Source organism: Sus scrofa, chromosome 7 (assembly GCF_054392235.1).
Source record: "Sus scrofa isolate SSC_HxYL_T2T_F1_AM1 chromosome 7, Sscrofa_HxYL_maternal_Yorkshire_Landrace_v2.0, whole genome shotgun sequence".
Classification (NCBI taxonomy): domain Eukaryota; kingdom Metazoa; phylum Chordata; class Mammalia; order Artiodactyla; family Suidae; genus Sus; species Sus scrofa.
Genome location: NC_139389.1, coordinates 40,052,659 through 40,075,395, shown reverse-complemented (window position 1 = coordinate 40,075,395; position 22,737 = coordinate 40,052,659). Strand labels below are relative to the sequence as shown.

At 38.9% G+C, this 22,737-nt stretch overlaps 1 protein-coding gene and 1 long non-coding RNA gene across 13 annotated transcripts in view; both read left to right on the top strand.

Moving 5' to 3' along the window:
- FKBP5 (FKBP prolyl isomerase 5) overlaps window positions 1-22,737 on the top strand; it is a 108,579-nt gene that overhangs the window by 45,678 nt on the left and 40,164 nt on the right. For all 12 annotated transcript variants that reach the window (XR_014808989.1, NM_001435074.1, NM_001435075.1 and 9 more), the window contains 3 exon segments: window positions 5,126-5,270; window positions 20,423-20,565; window positions 21,487-21,601. Coding sequence is in view for 11 of the 12 variants with exons in the window: in NM_001435074.1 (NP_001422003.1) it covers window positions 5,126-5,270; window positions 20,423-20,565; window positions 21,487-21,601 (403 nt within the window). In the remaining variant the exon portion in view is untranslated.
- LOC146401521 (uncharacterized) lies at window positions 13,283-17,745 on the top strand. The gene is made up of 2 exons (XR_014810075.1): window positions 13,283-15,273; window positions 15,680-17,745. It is a non-coding gene; the product is annotated as an uncharacterized LOC146401521 (long non-coding RNA).

Below are 22,737 nucleotides of genomic sequence, written 5' to 3'. Positions count from 1 at the left end.
TTTCCTTCTTTCTCGTGGCTGAATATTTTTCCATTTTATATGTACACCACATCTTTATCCATTCATCCATCATTGGACACTTAGGTTGCTCCCATGGTTTGGCTGTTGGGAATAGTGCTGCAATGAACACAGGAATGCATATATCTTCTTGAGAGGGTGATTTCATTTCCTTTAGATTTATACCCAGAAGTGGGATTGCTGGATCAGATGGTAGTTTTAAGTTTTTTGAGGAAATTTCACACTGTTTTCCGTGATGGCTGTTTAATACTGGGACAAGGGCTTCTTTTTCTCCACATGCTCACCAACAGTTATTTCTTGACTTTTTTTTTTTTTTTTTTTTTTTTTTTTTTTTAGGAATGCCATTTTTATCTATCTATTTATTTATTTTAGGGCTCCACCCATGCAGGAAGTTCCTAGGCTAGGGGTCGAATTGGAGTTACAGCTGTTGGCCTACACCACAGCCATGGCAGTGTCGATCCAGGCTGGGTCTTTGACCTACACCACAGCTCATGGCAACACCAGATCCTTAACCCACTGAGCGAAACCAGGGCTTGAACCTGAATCCTCATGGATACTAGTTGGGTTCTTTACACTAAGCCATAGCAGAAACTCCTTTCTTGACTTTCTGATATTAGCCATCCTGACCCATGTGCGATGATATCTCATTGTGATTTGGGTTTGCATTTCCAGTATGATTAGTCATGTGGAGTGTCTTTTCATATACCTGTTTGGCCAATTGTATGTCTCTTTTGGAAAAATATCTATTCATTTTTTGTGCCCCCCCCCTTCTGTCTTTTGTCTTTTTCAGGCTGTACCCGTGGCATATGGAGGTTCCCAGGCTAGGGGTCTAATCTGAGCTGTAGCTGCCGGCCTTCACCACAGCCAGAGCAACAATAGATCCAAGCCTCGTCTGTGACCTACACCACAGCTCATGGCCACATCGGATCCTTAACCCCCAAGTGAGGTCAGGGATCAAACCCACAACCTCATGGTTCCTAGTCAGATTCGTTTCCACTGCACCATGACGGGAACTCCTTCTATGCCCATTTTCAATTGGTTTTTTTAAAATATAGAATTGTATGAGTTCCTTGTATATTTTGGCTGTCAGATACATGGTTTGCAGATATTTTCTCCTATTCCATAGGTTGACTTTTCATTTTGGTGATTGTCTCTTTTGCTGTGCAGAAGCTTTTTTAGTTTGATGTCCCACTTACTCATTTTTGCTTTTGTTGCTTATACTTTTGGTATCATATCCCAAAAATTGTTGCCAAGATCAATGTCAAAGAGCTTTTCCCCCTTGTTTTCTTCTAGATGGTTCATAGTTTCAGATCTTATATTTTAAGTCTGTAATCTATTTTGAGTTAATTTTTGTGGTGGTGTAAGATGGGGTCCAATTTTGTTGTTCTGCATAGGATTACCCAATTTTCCCTGCACTGTTTATTGAAGAGTTTATCTATTCCTCATTAAGTATTCTGGTTGGCTCCCTTGTCAAATATTAGTTGACTGTCTATGCTAGGGTTTATTTCTCGGTTCTCAAATTCTATTCCATTGGTCTGTGTGCCTGTTTTTATAGCAGGACCATTTATAGTTTTGATTACTTTAGCTTTGTAATATAGTTCGAAATAAGGAAATGGGATGCCTCCAGCTTTGTTCTTTCTTAGCATTGCTTTGGCTATTTGGGGTCTTTGATAGGTTCACATGAATTTTAGCATTTTTTCCTATTTCTATGGAAAATACCATGAGAAATTTTGATATGGCTTGCATTGAACCTATAGATCTCTTTCAGTAGTTTAGATGTTTTAACATTTTTAATTCTTTTGATCCATGAACATAGGATATCTTTCCATGTGTATTTGTGTCTTCTGCAGTTTCTTTCATCAGAATTTTATAGTTTGCAGGTGTACAGATCTTCACCTTCTTGGTTAAATTAGTTCCCAACTTATTTTCTAGTTTTTGATGCTATTATAAATTGGACTTTCTTAAATTGAGATGTAATTGATAATATTATATTAGTTTCAGATGTACAGCATAATGATTTGACATTTGTATATATTGTGAAGTGATGACTACAATTAGAATCTATATATAATCTATGTCACCATATATAGTTTAACATTTTTTGTGTGATGAGAACTTTTTAGATCTCTTAGCAACTTTGAAATATGCAATACAGTATTAACTGTTGCACCATCTGTACATTATATCCATGAATTAGTTATTTTATAACTGGAGGTTTGCACTTTTTGACTCTCTTTACTGGTTTCTTCCCCCCTCCCCTCAGATTCCTACTTCTGGCAACTACTGGTCTGTTTCTGTTTTCTGTTTCTATGAATTTAGTTGTTTTTTCTTTTCTTTCTTTTTCTTAGATTCCATGTATGAGTTTATATAGTATTTGACCTATTTTGCTTAACATAATGCTCTCAGGGTCCATCCATGTTGTGACAAATGGCAAGATTTTGTTCTTTTTTCAGGCTGAATTATATTCCATTGTGTACACACACACACGCACACATAAAATATGTACAGATATACATATATTTTCTTTATCCATTCATGTGTTGATAAACAGAGGTGGTTTCCATCTTGGCTGTTGTAAATAATGCTGCAGTGAACATGGGGGTACATATATCTTTTTGAGTTAGTGTTTTCATTTCTTTTGGATAAATACCCAGAGGTGGAATTACTGGATCGTATGTTACTTCTACTGTTAATTTCTTTTCTTTTTTTTTTTTCTTGTCTTTTTAGGGCCGCACCTGAGGCATATGGAGGTTCCCAGGCTAGGGGTCAAATCAGAGGTATAGCTGCTGGCCTACACCACAGCAGTGCCAGATCCCAGCCGAGTCTGCGACCTACACCGCAGCTCACGGCAACACTAGTTCCTTAACGCAGTGATCAAGGCCAAGGATCGAATCTGCGTCCTCATGGTTACTAGTCAGATTCATTTCCGTTGAACCACAGCAGGAACTCCCTTCTACCGTTAATCTTTTGAAGAACCCTCCATACTGTTTTCCATAGTGGCTGTGCCAGTTCACATTCCCACCAACAGTGTGCAAGGGTTCCCTTTTCTCTGCATCCTCACCAGCACTGGTTACTTCTTGACTCTTTTTTTTTTTTTTTTTTAGGTCTGTACCCACAGCATGTGGAAGTTCCCAAGCTAGGCATCGAATCAAGAGCCTCAGCCGCCGGCCTACACCACAGCCACAGCCACATGGAATTGAGCAGTGTCTTCAATGTATACCACAGCTTACGGCAACACCGGATCCTTAGCCCACTGAGTGAGGTCAGGGATTGAACCCACATCCTCATGGATGCTATTCAGGTTCTTAACCTGCTGAGCCACAGTGGGAACTCCACTTGACTTTTTGATAATAGCCATCTCCACACATGTGAGGTGGTACCTCATTGTGGTCTTGGTTTGCATTTCCAGGACTGTGTTTTTATTTTTCGTATATTTGGTTGTCAGTGTAGAAATGCAACAGGTTTCTTTATGTTGATTTTGTAATCCTGCAAGTTTACTGAATTCATTGATCAGTTCAAAAAACTTTTTTGACAGTTGCAGTAATATATATTTTTTTCTTTAGAATTTCTGGGCTTTTGAACTAAGAAAATTGTAGAATCCAAGTTCACGGTGTTTATATGCTGATATGAGGGTGGGGCAAGGAAGACGCATCTGAAAAAAATTTAGAAGCAAAGAATTGAATTCTTTAGTTAAAAAATCAGACTTCCTCAAAAAAGATGTTTATTGGACATTAGCTACCACACTCTGTTATCTAACAAAAATGATTAATTTGGCATAAGTGATTGACAGAGTAAATTACACCACACATGCCTGGATTTGATTTTCTTTTCCCAGAACTAACCCACTGCATTAGTGACTTGCTCTGCCAAGAACAAAATAAATATACTGGATTTTATGATAGTTAAATATTTTTCAACTTGGCACGTTTTCATTTCCTTTACTAGAAAACCAGTTATTTAGTATCATATCGGTACTCTGCAGTGATACTATTTTTTTTACACATTGAATATTCTTCAAATAGTAGGAAGTAAAACCTGTTATATCAGGAAATTGGGCTTTTTGAAATTAAACCAAACTAGTGGAATCTAGTCAAAAGCTAATGTTTTTAGCAAAGGAGAGAAATAAAAATCTCAGCTTTGAAATTTTGCTTCAGACTTTTTTTTTTTTTTTTTTTTTTTTTTTAAGCTTTTTAGAACTGCGGGGACAGTACATGGAAGTTCCCAAGCTAGGGGTGGAATCAGAGCTATGGCTGCCATTCTACACCACAGCCAAAGCAATGCCAGATCTGAGCTGAGTCTGGGACCTGCACCACAGCTCACAGCAACATGAGCCTTAAATGGCCTTAACCTACTGAGTGAGGCCAGGGATGGAACTCACATCCTCATGAGTACTTGTTGGGTTCTTTACTGCTAAGCCACAATGGGAACTCCTAGACTTCTTTCGTGAATGTTTTTGGAAGTCCATTAATGTCTTTCGTCTAATTCATTTTGTACATGGGCTTGCTCTGTGTTTTGAGAGATTTTTGTGTCAAAGCATGAGGCATTATACCAACGAAACAGGAGCTATTGGTTAATTATTTTGAGAGAATAGGGCGATTAGCAGGAAAATCAAATATAGCATTAAAGATTTCGAGTGGATGGAGTTCCCGTTGTGGCCCAGTGGTTAACGAATCCGACTAGGAACCATGAGGTTGCGGGTTTGATCCCTGGCCTTGCTCAGTGGGTTAAGGATACGGTGTTGCTGTGAGCTGTGGTGTCGGTTGCAGATACGGCTTGGGTCCTGTGTTGCTGTGGCTCTGGCCTAGGCCAGTGGCTACAGCGCCGATTCAACCCCTAGCCTGGGAACCTCCATATGCTGTGGGAAGTGGCCATAGAAAAGACAAAAAGACCAAAAAAAAAAAAAAAAAAAAAGATGTAGAGTGGCATAGGACACTTTTCTAACAGTGAGGATTAGTGAGAGACCAGGGAGGGAAGCCTTTATTTAGAAAGGACGGATAATTGTTTGCAAAGCTGCCTGAGTGATGTGGGATGGACTGTGTGACCTTTTTATTCTCCGATAAGAAGTAAAATGTTTCACCTCCGTTTTCTTGACATTTGTTTTTTCTAGATTGTCAAACGAGTGGGGAATAGTGAGGAAACACCAATGATTGGAGACAAAGTTTATGTCCATTATAAAGGAAAATTGTCAAATGGAAAGAAGTTTGATTCCAGTCATGACAGGAATGAACCGTTTGTCTTTAGTCTTGGCAAAGGTAAGAGGGTATTTTTTTTGAGTTATATTTTGCTTAGATTTATTGCTGTTTATATAGGAGCTAGTGGAGCCTATCCTTGGCAAAAGTAAAGATATTTTAGGGCACTAGTTCTCAAAATGTTGTCCATGGATCCCTGAGGGTCCCTGATATCCTACTAGGGGATCCATAATGTTAAAATTATTTTCATAATAATAGTAAGTTTTTTTTTTTTTTTTTTAAACTGTGTTGACACTTGGACTGATAGTACCAACCTATAGTGGTGAAAAATTGCTGGTGCCTTAGCACAAATCTAGGCAATGGCACCAAACTATACCAGTAGTGGTATATTCTTTATTGCCCTCACTCACTGTTTAAATAAATTAAAAAAAAAAAAAAAAAAGGCAAGTTTCACTTAAGAATGTCCTTGTTTTAAAAAATTTTTAATTAGGAGTTCCCATCGTGGCGCAGTGGCTAACGAATCCAACTAGGAACCATGAGGTTGCGGGTTTGGTCCCTGCCCTTGCTCAGTGGGTTAACGATCCAGCATTTCCGTGAGCTGTGGTGTAGGTTGCAGACGCAGCTCGGATCCTGCGTTGCTGTGGCTCTGGCGTTGGCCAGAGACTACAGCTCGGATTCGACCCCTAGCCTGGGAACCTCCATATGCCGCGGGAGCGGTCCAAGAAATAGCAAAAAGACAAAAAAAAAAATTTTTTTTTAATTAAAAATTTTATTAAATTTTAGTCTTTGAGTTTCACATTGTTTTGATATTTTGCGACATAAGGGAAGGCACATGTAAGACACTTCTGCCTACCCCAGTACAGTGGTCATTACAAGGAAAAGCACTTGTGCACTTGCTATAGTTGAAAGCTGGACTAGCTGCAGTTTTTTCTTGAAGCACCATTCATTTTAAGGGCAAGCTATGATTATTCACTTGATTATTCCATATATGGCAGAAATTTTCTTGCACATGAAGTGAGCCTATCCCTTCAAGGGAAACAACTGACAATATTTGTTACCACTAAGTTTTCAAGTGAAAATTACAATTGTGCAAAATTTGTATCTGCTACTCAGAGCATGACAGCTTTCCAAAATTTAAAAGACTTAATATCAGTGAGTATTAATGAATGTGGTTTTTAAATATTACAAGATGAAATGTGTTAACATTTGGAAGACTGTGCGACTCGGTGAACAATATTTTCCCAGTGACCAATGCTCAATGTTACAAAATTATGCATGAGTAAAAGACTCATTTTTACACTTGCAAATTATGAAACAGTGCCACTCTTCTCATTGATTTTTTTTGGCTTTGGGAAATATAGTTATTTTCCATAAAATACATTAATATATGAGGTTATTGTTATTTTTAAATGAATTGGTAAATATTTAAAAATTTTAAACATGGTAAATACTAATACGTATAAAAACAAAAGCTCCTTAGAGTCTTCAACTTTTCAGATGTTAAGGGGGCCTAAGGGAACAAAAGTTGAGCATCGCTGTTTTCAGTTCTTAAATGTGATTTTTTTTTTTTTTTTTTTTTGGCTATTTCTTTGGGGCTGCTCCCACCGCATATGGAGGTTCCCAGGCTAGGGGTCTAATCGGAGCTGTAGCCACCGGCCTACGCCAGAGCCACAGCAACGCGTGATCCGAGCCGCATCTGCAACCTACACCACAGTTCACGGCAACGCCGGATTGTTAACCCACTGAGCAAGGGCAGGGATTGATCCCTCAACCTCATTGTTCCTAGTCGGATTCGTTAACCACTGCGCCACGACGGAACTCCTTAAATGTGATTTTTTAAAACACGTATGCTTCTAAATGTCTTGAGTTAATTTATTATTCTTATTTTTTTTTTAATCTTGGAAGAAAAATAATAGCCCACACATCAGGTTGAACTTTGGTGGACCTTATGGCTTGTTGGAAGTTAGTGGCTGAATTATAATGTCTTTTTATTTGTATCTGTCACAGACATAACAAACTTCTAGTTTGTTCCCAGATCAAGTGTAGGAGAAAAGGGGCAATGCCCCCATTCACCACTGTAGCTCAGTGTTGACCATAGTTCCTTTCTTTTTCTGACTCTACCCCTTCGTTGAGTTGCTAACTAAGCATGAATCTGGGAAAGGAAGCAGCAAGTCCCTAAGTCACTGCCCCTGTGCCTCCCTGGTACTTAGAGGCAGGCATATGTCAGGGTGAATTCCACTTTCCGTGCAGCCGTATCCTCTCTCCAAGCTCTGGTGCTGGCTCTGCCACTGCTCCCTTCTCCTTTGGGTCCACAATGAGCTCATGGCTCACTTGAGAGAGATTAATCTTGTATTCAATAAAATAGCAATCAAAATCAAGGACAGATTTTTTTCTTTTCACATAGCAGATACTGATGATGGTTAAATTAAAATTTTCTGTTCATTTCTCTCAATGTAGGGGATGAGAGCTTCCAGGGCCACCAGCATGGCTGTGGCATCATTATTTAACTTAGATGACCTCAGAGTAAATGGCCTCATCTGACCTCTTTGTTCCCACTGCTGCCCCCCCTCCCCCCTCTTGTGCTCTACCCTTTGGATTTCTGTCTTGGAAGAGTTGGTAGGTTTAAGATAAGAGGTCTTCTCCCAACAGTTATCTTTACAAGGAGACCTAAGAATTGCTGAGAACTTAATAGCCACCTTCTTTACCCAAATTTTCTTAGGAAAACACACTATGGTGAAAGGGTGAAAGAGTCTTTCATGTTTCCTAGACTTTTGAGCAGAGAGAAGAGGCAGCTTTCAGTTGATGGGGACCTATGTATGGCACCTGTCTAGAGATAGCCTGGTCTCATGGCAGAGTGTCCAGTGTGGTGCGGGGGAGCCAGGCCATCTCCTGTGTTCTTTCCTGTGGTATGTTATCACGAGAGAGCTACCTGGATCCCTGCCCTTATTAAAGAGAAGTGTCTGTAGAAGAACTTTAAGATTGATCCTAAGACTCCATTCTTGTATATTCTGTAAAGAGAACAGGAACAAAAACTGTAAAAAACTAAATAACAGAACCTTTAGAAGCCCTCTTAAGATAATAATTAGAAATACGAGACTAGAAAGGAGTTCCCTGATGATCTGGTGGTTGGGACTCCATGCTCTCACGTCGGCGGCTCGGGCTTGGTCCCTGGTCTGGGGACTAGGATCACACATTAGCCCACTGCATGCTACTCCCCCCCTACCCCCAAAAAAGAGACTAAAGCAGTATACCTCTGGTAAAACTACTGTAAATATAGTGTGTTCAGTTGCCTATAAAACAAACATTGGTTAGGCAGTTTATAGTTTTATTCTTATATGTTATGGCAGTAGCTACTTCATCATAATGAAGAAAAATTATATAAATAGATGTAGCATGAATATTGTATGTAAACTCTCTTGGTACTATACCTCTCCCAAGGGAACAAATAGAAATACTTCAATGGAAGGTCACACTAATTTTGGAATTCTCTTGTCTTCTATTGTGACTTAAGTATTTAAAATAGAATTGAAAGTTCCTTGGTGGCTCAGTAGGTTAAGGATCTGACATTGTCACTGCTGTGACTCTGGTTACAGCTGTGGCACGAGTTTGATCCCTGGTCTGGGAACTTTCTCATACCGTGGCACAGCCAAAAAAAAATCTAAGAGCTTATCTGTAAAAATTGCATTAAAAATTACACATACCATATTATAAATTTGAGGTGTATCTACACATTGTATGTGTGTCTGTGGCTCTTTTTGTATCATCTTCTAAACTCTGTACTTCATTTCCCTCAAATATGAAGCAATAATAATAGTAGCATATACTGTTGTATGTTGAGGATTAATTAAGATATTATACGACATTGCTTAACACTCAGCCTAATAACATAAGAAGCCCTCAAATGCTTTATAACTGTTGTTGTTACACAATCGGGATTATTGGCTGGCTTTGCAGTGGAGTGGCAAGGAGCAGTTTCAGTCCTGACTCCTTCTGTTTACCTTGCCTGCATATAGACCTTTTGAAACAATGCTTAACCATATTTTTTAGCCCTAGGAAGTCTGGAAAAACAAACTGAATCAATCTAAGGTGACTGGTTATTACCACTACAGAGGATGTTACAAAAATTAGCATGAAGAGATGATGGTTTCCCTCATTGGATTTTCTTAAACTAAATCTTTACTGCATGTTCTGAATTCCTATAACTGTGTCCATAATTCATCTTAAAAGAAGCTGAAATATGAATGACTCACGGAGTTCCCATCGTGACTCAGTGGTTAACGAATCCGACTACGAACCATGGGGATGCAGGTTCGATCCCTGGCCTTGCTCAGTGGGTTAAGGATCCGGCGTTGCCACGAGCTGTGGTATAGGTCGCAGACATGGCTCGGATCCTGTGTTGCTGTGGCGTAGGCCGGCAGCTGCAGCTACAGCTCCGATTAGACTCCTGACCTGGGAATCTCCATGTGCCGCATGGTTGCGGCCCTAGAAAAGACCAAAAAAAAAAGAATGATTCAGTATTTCCAAGTATATGTCCATAATAAGGGTTCTCTTCTCTTCCTCCAGCATCCCTGAAATTGGAAAGGAATAGATGTGAGGGCTGAAAGAATTATATCTACCTTTGTTCTTAGTGGTAAATCCAAGAACGCTAAAGCTTCACCCCTTCCCCACCTACCTCTGTAAAGGTCTGGCAATTTCTGATTAAAGGCTACTGCAGTGCAATTGTTTTCGATGTTCTTGGTATGTGACTAATGTGGTTGGAAATTATGAAGATAAAAATCCTCTCTCTTACATTCTTCCCCCAGATTTGAGAAGTAAGAAACTAACCCAATCATTTTGGATTTTTCGCATACCTATACTTTTCTCTTACCATTGAGATTAAACCATAATGAAGTCACAGTCAGCAGTCTGCCTTTAACATTAATCTAACCTTGTTAGGTGCATGATGACGCATGATTATTAATAAAAACACCTTTTAACTTAGACATTAACATATCAGTAAAAGGGAAAACGTGTATTTTGAGTGGTAATAGCTATTACTTTTTAAGTACTTGCAGTGCCAGGGTAAGGGCCTTATACACATTATCTCATTTAATTCTCACACCAATCCTATTTTTATTTTTTAGATTCTTTGTGTAATTTATTTAGTATAGTTTAGGTGGCAATATTAACATTTGTTTCTAAAACTCTTTGAGTCTTTTTTTGAGGGTTCAGCTTTTAAGGGTACAGTTCGGTGGTAATAGTTGTGTAACCACCACCCTGAGACCTTTTCTTATGTCCTTTTGTCACTTCCTGGACTTTGGGCCATGCAGTCGCTAATACGGTTTCTGTTACTGTAGTTCGGCCTTTTCCAGAACTTCATGTAAATGCAGCTGTATGTCATCTTTTGTATTTGACTTCTGTTACTTAGCATAATGATTTTGAGATTCATGCAGGTTGAATTGCCAAGTAGCATTTTACAGTATGAAAACACCACAGTTTCTTCATCCATTCGAACAATTGGACATTAGGGTTGTTTACAATTTGGGGCTATTATGAATAATGTAATAAACAGTCATTTACATACCTATCTTTGTGTGGGTTGGTTAGATAGATTTATTTGGGGATAAAGACCTGGGAGTAGACTTGTTGGCTATGGTGGACATAGTTTAACTTGGTCAGGTACTGCCATATGCCATACTGTTTTTTTTCAAAGTGGCTGTACCATTTTGCATTCTCACCAGCAGAGCTTGACAGTTTGTTTTTCACATCCTTGTCAACCATTAGTATTATCAGTCTTTTTTTGTTTTGTTCTTTTTTTGTTTGTTTTTGCTTATTTTTTTTTTTTTAGGGCCGCACCCACAGCATATGGAGGTTCCCAGGCTGGGGCTCCAATCGGAGCTATAGCTTCCAGCCTACTCCATACTCACAGCAACGCCAGATCCGAGCTGCGTCTGTGACCTACACCACGGCTCTTTAAGCAATGCCAGATCCTTAACCCACTGAGCGAGGACAGGAATTGAACCCGCAACCTCATGGTTCCTAGTCAGATTTGTTTCTGTTGTACCATGACGGGAACTTCTGTATGTTTTCTTTTACGAAATATCTATTTAAATCTTTTGTCTGTTTTAAAAAATCACTTTATCTTTTTATTGAGCATATATTCAACAAGACAGGCACTTAATCAGATATGTCTTTTTTTTTTTTTTTTTTTTTTTTTTTGTCTTTTTGTCTTGTTGTTGTTGTTGTTGTTGTTGTTGCTGCTATTTCTTGGGCCGCTCCTGCGGCATATGGAGGTTCCCAGGCTAGGGGTCGAATCGGAGCTGTAGCCACCGGCCTACGCCAGAGCCACAGCAACGCGGGATCCGAGCTGCGTCTGCAACCTACACCACAGCTCATGGCAACGCCGGATCCTTAACCCACTGAGCAAGGCCAGGGACCGAACCCGCAACCTCATGGTTCCTAGTCGGATTCGTTAACCACTGCGCCACGACGGGAACTCCAGATATGTCTTTTTTAAGTATGTTCTTCCAGTCTATAGCTTGCCTTTTCATTTTCTTAGTCTTTCAAAGAACAAATTTTTTTTTTTTTTTTTTTTTTTTGTCTTTTAAGGGCTGCCCCTATGGCACATGGAGGTTCCCAGGCTAGGGGTCTAATTGGAGCTACAGCTGCCGGCCTACGCCAGAGCCACATCAAATCCAAGCTGCCTCTGCGACCTACGCCACAGCTCACGGCAACACCAGATCTCGTAACCTTCTGAGCGAGGTCAGGGATCGAACCCACAGCCTCATGGTTCCTAGTCAGATTCGTTCCTACTGCGCCACCATGGGAACTCCAAAAGAACAAAAATGTTTAATTTTGATAAAGTCTACTTTATCAATTTTCTAAATGTTTTAGGTTCCTACTGTAACCATCTTGGTTTGGTTTTTTGTTGAGGAAGCTAAGGTATAGAAATAAGTGGCAGAGTCAGGATTCAAAGCCAGGCAGTCTCTTTCAGATTATATTAAGTCTTAAGGCTTAAACTAGCTCAGAAAGTAGGTACAGAAACAAAGTAGGTTCAGCAGAATTTACTGAGTGCCTGTTGTACACCAGACATTTCTCTTACAGAAATAATATAGTTAGGTTTATCAAAAACAAAGTTGTTGCTGTTATATGCTTGGTATTGAGATCCTGATTCCTATTTTTAAAGATTTATTTTTATTTGAAGTATATTTTTTTCATGTACTTTAAGCTGTGACATTTTACAACTAGTGAAATACTCTTACTAGTAGTGGTTAACCATGCAGCCAACTTCCTGTGGGTTGTCTGTGGTTTAGCCATGTGCTCCCTTTAAATTTCTGTTGGTACTCCTGCTCCCACATAAATATATTTTTAACATCTAATTAGCCTTTTTTAAAAATATGCAGTTTAAGAGCATTCAGGATTTGGAAGGAAGGCTTTTATGCCGAAATATTTAAATTTTCTAGCCCTCCCCAAAAGTGTGAGCCAGAACAACAGCAAACTTTTAAGAAAGTACTTTCTTTGGCTTTACCTGGTCCTTCCAGCAGAGGAAGAATGCTTCCAATTTCATTGCATTGCTGAGTGATTATTAAAAAGAGAAGCTGATTTAGGCAGGGGTAAGAGTAGACTGGAAGAAGCAAAGAAATTTCTGATTCCATTTAAATTAGATATTATAGCATGGATCATGTTCTTTTACTGAGAATAATATTGCAGTGTTAAGTTCTTTAGGAAATTTAAAAAAAAAAAAAATCAAAACATGACCCCTGCCTTCGGGTATCCAGCAGTTGAGCCTGGCAGAACTGGTCATTAAGGCTGTCCCAGGACAGGTTATTTTTTCTCCCTGTTTTTGAAATTATAAGCCATGAGGATGGGGAGAGATCAGCTTGTGATCCATTTTCTTGGTAATTAAATAGAGAAATGGGCAAAAATAGACTGTAACTTAAGACATATGAACACTTTAAAAGAATCTCATAATAATTTGTTGAATTCATAATCAGATAGGGAGTAGGGATGATTATCAGAGCCCTTTTGGTCTTTTGTCTTTTTGTTGTTGTTGTTGCTATTTCTTGGGCCGCTCCCGAGGCATATGGAGGTTCCCAGGCTAGGGGTCTAGTCGGAGCTGTAGTCTCCGGCCTACGCCAGGGCCACAGCAACGCGGGATCCGAGCCACGTCTGCAACCTACACCACAGCTCACGGCAACGCCGGATTGTTAACCCACTGAGCAAGGGCAGGGACCGAACCCGCAACCTCATGGTTCCTAGTCGGATTCGTTAACCACTGCGCCACGACGGGAACTCCTCAGAGCCCTTTTATAAGACATTTAAAAGTAAGACCAGGAGTTCCCATTGTGGCTCAGCGGTTAAATGAACCCAACTAGTACCCATGAGGACAGGAGTTTGATCCCTGGCCTTGCTCAGTGGGTTAAGGATCCGGCATTGCTATGGCTGTGGTGTAGGCCTGCAGCTGTGGCTCTGATTGGACCCCTAGCCTGGGAACCTACATATGCAGCAGGTGCAGCCCTAAAAAGACAAAAAAAAAAAAAAAAAATCCACAAAAAATAAAAATAAGACCAATTAGGAGTTCCCTGGTGGCATAGCAAGTTAAGGATCCAGCATTGTCACTCTGCTATGGCTTGGGTCACTGCTGAGACATGAGTTCGACCCCTGGCCCCTGAAGTTCCACATGTTGCAGGTGTTTCCAAGACAAATATACCAAATAAAATTTATAAGAGGAAAATATATACAGGAAAAACTTTGCTTTCTCTAGTATAAAAAGAAAGACAATGTCAGTATTCTCAGTGATTTCAAATGCAAACATACATCTAAAAGTTGTATAGTAAATTTTTATCAAGGATGCCAGGACCATTCATTAGGGAAAGGACAGTCTTTTCAACCACTGATGCTGGGAATACTGGATATTCAAGTGCAAAATAATGAAGTTAGACCTTTACTTTACATCATATACAAAAATTAGCTCAAAATGGATCAAAGACCTAAATATTAGAAGACCTAAAACTGTTTTCTTAGAAGGAAACTTAGAAAGCTTCATAACATTAGATTTGACAGTGATTTCTTGGATAAGACACCAAAAGCACAGGCAACAAAAGCAAAAAAATGCCTATTACCTAAATTGGACTATATCAAAATTAAAAACTTATGCATCAAAGGATATCATAACAGAGTGAAAAGGCATCCTATAGACTGGGAGGGAAATATTTACAAATCATATATCTGACAGGGTTAATATCCAGAATATATATAATGAAGCCTATAATCCAACAACAAAAAACCCCTCAAAAACCTGATGATAATTGGACAACCAAATAAATAATACACTGAATATATATAAAGAACTCCTATAATCCAACAACAAAATACTCAACCTGATTATAATTGGACAATAAATAAAAATAGACATTTCCCCAAAGAAAATGTATAAATGGCCCACGAGCATATAAAAAGATACTCTACATCACTAAATCACTAGGGAAATACAATCAAAACCACGATGAGATAGCACTCTGTACCCATCAGATACTATTAAAAAAACAAACAGAAAACTACAAGTTTTAGCAAGGTGGTGGAGAAATTAAAACCAACTGCAGACTGAAGCTCTTCATTCTGCTTTAGATACACTGAATGATACCACTGGTGTCCAGTTCTTTGGTCCTTATCACTGCCCTCCAGCCACAGACCACTAAGAACACAAGTGGACAGGTTGGGTTTACTACTCATAGGGAGGATGAGTGCACACCATGGGAAACTGGGGGTGTCTCAGGGTGGGTGTTCAAAGGACTTTATGAGTTTGGGCTTGTGTTATGTGATTGGGGGAAGAAGGATTTGCTCTGGATTGGATATTGCTGGGATGCAGGTGGTTCTTTGGGTATCTCAGTAAATCTTATCCAAGAGGAGGACTGACTCTATACCTGCAGAGAAGCAGCAGTCACTCATGTCACCAGGAGAGGGGGATGTTTGGTACTTTGTAGGTTGCAAAGGGACCTTTTTTTTGTTCATGCTCAGACATTTTTTTTTATTATTCTGCTAGTTTATTTATTTATTTTTGTCCTTTTAGGGCCGCACCCATGTGGAGGTTCTCAGGCTAGGGGTCCAGTTGGAGCTGTAGCTACCAGCCTACGCCAGAGCCACAGCAACGCGCAGGATCCGAGCCACGTCAGACGACATTTTGAAGTGTTCTTGTTTTGTCTCACTTTTTCATGGTCTCAGAGTGACCTTGTCTGGTAGTGATGTTTTGTGAGATGGTTATATCTGACAGGGGAATATTCAGGTCTAGCTGTGTGCCCTGGACCAGCTTCAGAATCACCAAGGCCCAGCTGTAAGTGTCAGGCAGTTTCCAGACATTAGGGCCTGCTTTTTTCTTCCTCAGACTCTTACTAAGAATCAGTCTAAACTTGTTGATATCCATTGTTCCTTTTGTAAATTTTTTTTTTTTTGGTCTTTTTTTGCTATTTCTTGGGCCGCTCCCGCGGCATATGGAGGTTCCCAGGCTAGGGGTCGAATCAGAGCTGTAGCCACTGGCCAACGCCAGAGCCACAGCAACGCGGGATCCGAGCCGCGTCTGCAACCTACACCACAGCTCACGGCAACGCCAGATCGTTAACCCACTGAACAAGGGCAGGGACCGAACCCACAACCTCATGGTTCCTAGTCGGATTCATTAACCACTGCGCCACGACAGGAACTCCCCTTTTGTAATTATTTAATTTCATTAGGTAGTACATAAAACACTGAAATTAGTATGATAAGAAAGGGGAATTATTTCTGTGAAAATTAGGTTGAACATCTTTGGAAAGACATTATTAAGGTGAATTTTTAAAAGCATTTTTAAATGGCTATTGAATTAGGGGTAGGTAAAAGAAAGATGAAATAAAAATACATTTTCCCAGAAGGATCCTTCATACCGATTGCTTTATAAATGTCTCTTCTGGTTCTTACTCTGCTTAAGAAATCCGCATTGTAAATGGCAAATGATGTACATAAGTGTGATTTATATAGTAAAGATGATACAGAACTCTTATTACTTGTCACACACAGAGACACAGCCTTGACCTTCTAATACAAGGTTAGTGAATTAACATAATTTGATATGTTCTAAGTAAAAAATTTGAGGTCATGTATATGGTTTTTTTGGTTTTTTTGAAATGATTCCTCACTTAAAGCAACATTTGAAATTAACTTGCAACTATAGTCCTGAATGTATCAGGTTTTTACTATGCAAAAAATTTTACATAAAGATTTAGGTGTAGAGTTACTCATTGCAACTTTATAATAGTAAAAAAAAAATACAATCTAAATGTTTATTAATGGGAGTAATAAAATTATGGTATATTCAAAGGATGAAATAGCATATAGCTGTTAGTCATGTTTTCAGATATTATCTTTTAAGAAGAAAAATGCTTATATAATGTGAAATGTGAAGAGTAGGGCTACAAAACCAAATGGCTGACCAGAATTTAAAATGTATCTATACATTTTAAGAATGTATAGATAATTTTTTTTTCTTTTAGAGCCGTACTCGCGGCATATGGAGGTTCCCAAGCTAGGAGCCTGATCAGAGCTACAGCTGCCAGCCTACACCACAGCCATAGCAACAACACAGGATCCAAGCCATGTCTGTGACCTTACACCACAGCTCAGGGCTGTGGATCCTTAACCCACTGAGCAAAGTCAGGGATCAAACCAGAGTCCTCTTGGATACCAGTTGGGTTAATTACCACTGAGCCACGACGGGAACTCTAGAAAATTTAATATATGTAAACAGTGTACATACACAATTGGAAGGAAATGAACCAGGAAAATGGCAGTTTACCCCAGATGCTGAAATTTCAAAAATTTTAAAACTGTATCCTCTATGCTTTTATATACTTCCCAAGTGTTCTATAATGAGTATGTATTATTTTTTTTAAATCAAGGGAGAATGCTTTTTAAGAAAAGAGCTCCAAGATTGGCAATTTTAGAAACATACTTGTGTTCATATCAGCCTGGCTCTTTACTCAGTGTGTTTCATCAGTATCTGAAGCTTAGTATAAGAGAAGCTTTAATGTTCCTGAATGAGAAGAAAACAAAGCCATGAGCATAATTATTTAGCTTGGGGCTCCTGTGGATTTAATAGGCTGATACCTCCAGCTTCTAAGGCCTAGCGTAGATGATATCTCTAAATTAAGCTTTTGCTGATTGTTCCATCCCCCACCGGAAGGCAAAAGCTCCTATTTCTACTCTATTTTAGTATTCACTACACTTTAAAAAAACAGTGCAAGTACCTTTCTGCTCCACTAGCAGTACTGCATTGCATGTTTCTTGGAAGGAAAAAGGGAACAGCAACCTTTGTATTTTTGGTTCCTAGGCAGACCTTTGCTCCTCAGTAATTGGCCAAATGTCTTGAACAGATGTACAGTAGTTCCTCCATGGTATAAAGATTTCCTGGAAGAATACATATGGTAATTGTCTTAAAATGTCGGAGTTGAGAGTTAAAAAAAAAAAAAAAAGTTCTCGATGACTCAAACTAAAGCCGTAGCCGTCTTTCAAGAGCATCCTTGACAATAAAGCATCCTATCAACAGCAGACTTTAAATTTCTTCTGATGATTCTAGACTGTTTTCACGTTGAACCATGTGTGGGCATATAAATTGACATCGTCCTTTTGGAAGGGCAGTTGGCCAATATCAAATTGAAAGTACTCATCATGGTTGCACTTCCAGGAAATTACCCTCCAAATATTCGGGCACAAAATAGGCAGAAATCCTTCTTAGAGTACTGTTGCTGATATGACTCTCAGTAGTAGAGTGACTGGAATAGTATGAAGCCACTGAGAATGAGGTAGGTGTGTATTTATGATGATGACTGTTCTTTATTAAATACATATTACATGCCAGGCACTTGACATATTTTATCTAACAATTATAACAACTGTGTGGCAGGTACTATTATTATCTACATTTTGCAGACAAGGAGAATTTGTACAAGGTCATACAAATAATACGGAACAGACCTGGTATACTTTTATTTATTTTTTTTTTCCAGACCTGGTATTCTAACTTAGGCAGTCTGAAGTTAAAGCAGGCTGCACTTCTAACCCCAAAAATATATAGCCTCCTTTCTGCTGATAAAGATGTATTTATATCTCTATCTTTATTTATAAATAAATTATAAACATTATATTTTTTCAGTTTAGAATTCCATTCTTTTTTTTTTTTTTTTTTTTGGTCTTTTTAGGGCCTCACCCAGCCATATGGAAGTTCCCAGGCTAGGGGTCAGATTGGAGCTGCAGTTGCCAGCCTACACCACAGCCACAGCAACACAGGATCCAAGCCATGTCTGCGACCTACACCACAGCTCACAGCAACACCAGATCCTTAACCCACTTGAATGAGGCCAGGGATTGAACCTGCGTCCTCATGAATACTAGTCGGGTTCTTTACCACTGAGCCACAACAGGAATTCCCCCAGTTCTTTTTTTAAGTTTCACTGAAGTGTAGTTGACCTACAGTGCTATAATTTCTGCTGTTCAGCACAGTGATTCAGCTACAAACATACATTTGTTTATGTATTTATAATATATATAGTGGAAATATGTATGTTATATATAATGAAAAAACAGTTCAGAACTGAATGTATAGTATGCTGTCATTTGTGTTACAAATTTTTTTTAAAAGCACACAGTGGAAGGCTAGAAAAGAAGCATAACAGTGGCTCCTTGTAAGAAGGGAATGGATGACCTTTTATATTTCAATTATATCTTTCTCTTTTCTGTGTGTTTTAATAATAAGCATGTATACCTTATATATACTTTTAACTAAAATAAATGTATCTGATATTTTGAAAAGTTGTGATGCTTAAAACTAGGCTAAAGTCATGAGTCACAAATGCTTTGTCCACCCCTACTTATGGTCCTTATAAGGATCCCCTTATTGTAATCCCTTCCTCTAATCCTACCATCAGCTCTCAATTCAAGATAACAGCTTTCTTCAAAATTCACTCCCTTTGCAGTTTATTGCTTACCTGATCTCACTTTGAATACTTCAGTTTTTTATTGACATAGCACTTCAAATTTGTATATTATTCCTTAAAATTATGTACATCTTCTGTTGTTTCCCAAAGGATTTGAGACTGCTTATTGTTAAGATACAATTATAGAGGTTACCATAGTTCTGAATTGAGCAGTAAAGTTAACTTTTAAGAGTTTCTCAGCAGATTATAAACCTGACTAGTATCCAGGAGGATTCGGGTTCGATTCCTGGCCTTGCTCAGTGGGTTAAGGATCCAGTGTTGGCTGTGAATTGTGGTGTAGTCGGCAGATGTGGCTTGGATCTGGCATGGCTGTGGCATAGGCCTGCAGCTACAGCTCTGGCTCCAGTTTGACCCCTAGCCTGTGAACTTCCATATGCCACAGGTGCGGCCCTGAAAAGAAAAAGAAAAAAATTGTTAATTTTAGTTTTCTGGAAGTAGGCAAAAAAAAAAGAAAGAAATTCTTCTGTAGTTCTTGTGATCTGACAAAAGAGGACACATGTTTTGGAGGTTTTTTTTGTTTGTAGAAATACAAAACTCACTTTTTTTTTTACTCTAAATTTTGAGAAGAAATCTGTTTCATGGGCCTTTTTATGATACAGTTTATACTTTTCTGGTTGTTTCTTGTTTGTTATTTTTTGTCTACCCAACAAAATTATAAGCTTCCTTAGGACAAATTCCATTTTCCATACTATTTTTGTCCCATTTCTGCCTAGAAAACACGCTTATTATTATGGTTGAAATTATAAATTAAGCAACAACTGCAGCCCAGCCACATTTTAAAGATTATGTTACTGCCACTTTTCAAAGACTTAATCTTGAACAGTTTAGAAATTAATACCAAAAAGAATGGATGTGTGTATATGTATAGCTAAATTGCTTTGTCATACAGCAGAAATTATCACATTGTAAATCACCTATACGTCAATAAAACTTTAAAAACTTGTTTTGGAAACAAGTCTCTTTAAAAAAAAAAATTCAAAAGAGAAAGTAACACTACTTTTGTCCTTTTCAGCAGAGAATCTTCTCCAGTAGCCCTGAGGAAAAAAAATCACAATTTATTTCTTAGTGTGTAGCTCTTGCTGAGTTCTTTTGTAGCCCCTGCTTCCTAGCTGAGTAGTATGTAACGTATGGAATTGTTGCAACTTGTGTTCCATGACAGTTACTTTTTTAAAAAATATGACTTAGAGGGTTTCAACCCCTTTTCTTTTGTCTTAGGCCAGGTTATCAAGGCATGGGATATCGGGGTGGCTACCATGAAGAAAGGAGAGATCTGCCATTTACTGTGCAAACCAGAATATGCATACGGCTCGGCTGGCAGTCTCCCCAAAATTCCCTCGAATGCAACTCTCTTTTTTGAGGCAAGTATGTGTGTGATGTTGCCTTGTTAGCATCTGCTCTGCTATAGTGCTGGCTCCAAAGCAGCAGGCAGTGGAACGAGGAGCTAAGTTTGCTGTTGAGGATCAGATCCAACTTATTTATTTTGGAGCTTGGCTTCTTGAATTGTTTCCCACAAACCCAAGGGGTGTGTGCCAGTGCTTTCTTAGAAACGTGTCTCTGGCACAAAATGGTCATATCCAAATAAACAAAAGACACCAGGCTCAGAAATAAAGGTTGTGGTCCATAGTGTGACAGAAGACGGGATGGAAATGTGGGAAATAAACATTACAATACACCTAAACCAAGTGGGAAGGCTGTTTTCACGTTACAGTGGTTATAAATGTCACAGATCTCACTTCCTCACTAGGAAGCAGTAAGTCGAGATAAGATGTTACTCATCCTGTGTCGAATAACTCATATTTGGCCAAACTTAGTTTAAAAATCAAGAGGGAAATGCCTGAAAATTCTAACTAGGTAAAATACACCTTTGGTTGGTTGTAGTCCTGATTCATAAGATTTATTCTTACATTTTAAGAAGGGAATTCCATGAATCTGGGGTGGAAAAGTGGTGGCCTCTAGAGTCAGACACAATAGTTCTGGGCCAGCACTGTGTCACTCTGGCTTTCTGCCACAAGGCAGTTTTCCTAGTACTTCCTGTCTGTCTTTGCACTGCAGCCCCACAGGATGTAGTCCTAGACATTATCATTACATGAAGGTTCTTTCCAGGTATTGAAAACTGCAGTGTTCTTTTTTCCTACTTTTCCAATAACTAAGATGCACAGATAAATATAAAAACAGTTTTATTTTATAAAATGAAAAGAGAATTAGTCACCCTTGCCTTTAAGTGTGTTAAATTAGCTTTGTCCCATCAGTTCTCAGCCAGGTCCCTTTTTCCTTTCTAGATTGAGCTCCTTGATTTCAAAGGAGAGGATTTATTTGAAGATGGAGGCATTATCCGAAGAATCAAACGGAAAGGAGAAGGGTACTCAAATCCCAACGAAGGAGCGACCGTAGAAAGTAAGTCTTACTGCGAGAGGGAACTAATTGGTCCTTAAAAGTTGGGTTACATTTATGTGGGTGAAATGGAGGTTTCTTTTATAAAAATCTGTTTATAGAAATAAATATATTGAATATGTATCTCAAAAAGAATTTTAGAATCCAACATTTATTTAATAGTGACTCATTTAATATTCATTCAACCTGTATGTGCCAAGTACTGTACCAGCCTCTACAAACTCAAAAAAAATGAGTAAAAAGTAATCTCATCCATCAAGGAGTTCTTAGTCTATGGACTCTTTGATGTGTCAACTACTGTATTAGTTGCCTTACACATCAGTTCTGTTTAAGGTATGAGTAATTATCCCCAGGTGAGAAAAGTGAGTTCATAGAAGTTATGTAAATTGCCCGAGGTTGCAGAGTTATTAACTAGAGCCTAGATTTTAAGGCCTTTCCGGACTCTCAGACCCATTTCACTGGCTGTCATCAAGAGAAAAAACAGTATTGTAGTTTGATCGTAATTGTGTAAGAGTGTTTATTCTCTTTTGTGTCAGGAGATGTGGGTTTATTGAGTGACCTGTAGCTGTTCCATCTTTCTCACTTACTAAGTTGGGGGTCAGGATGCTGTTACGGACTGGGATAGCTGATCACCGTTTCCCCTGCCATGGTGCCCACTTTGTACCACTGTGTGCACTACTTGTCACTGGTCCTGTAATCAGCACATACCCATCCCCAGTGTGCAGTGAGTGCTGTCATCAGCAGCGCCCATTCCCCAGTGTGCAGTGAGTACTGGGGGACTGGAATCTTCCCCTTCTTGTTTCCAGCATCACTGGCAGTGCCTTACACACATTCGACGTTCAGTAGATGCTTTCTGCATGGATGAATGAATGTTTGAAAAATGCCATTTATTGCGCTGAAGTTCTTCAAAAAAGAGACTGAAAAAACATGTAGAAATACTTCGATTTAAGAAAAAAAATCAAGTCACTAAACAAGGATGGTGACATGAACTATTATTAAAGACCTAACAAAGAGTTCTTTTTTTTTTTTTAATTTTTTTAATTTTTTATTTTATGGCTGCACCTGCGGCATATGGAAGCTCCAGGGCCAGAGAGTGAACAGGCTGCAGCTGTGACCTACATTGTAGCTGCAGCAATGTC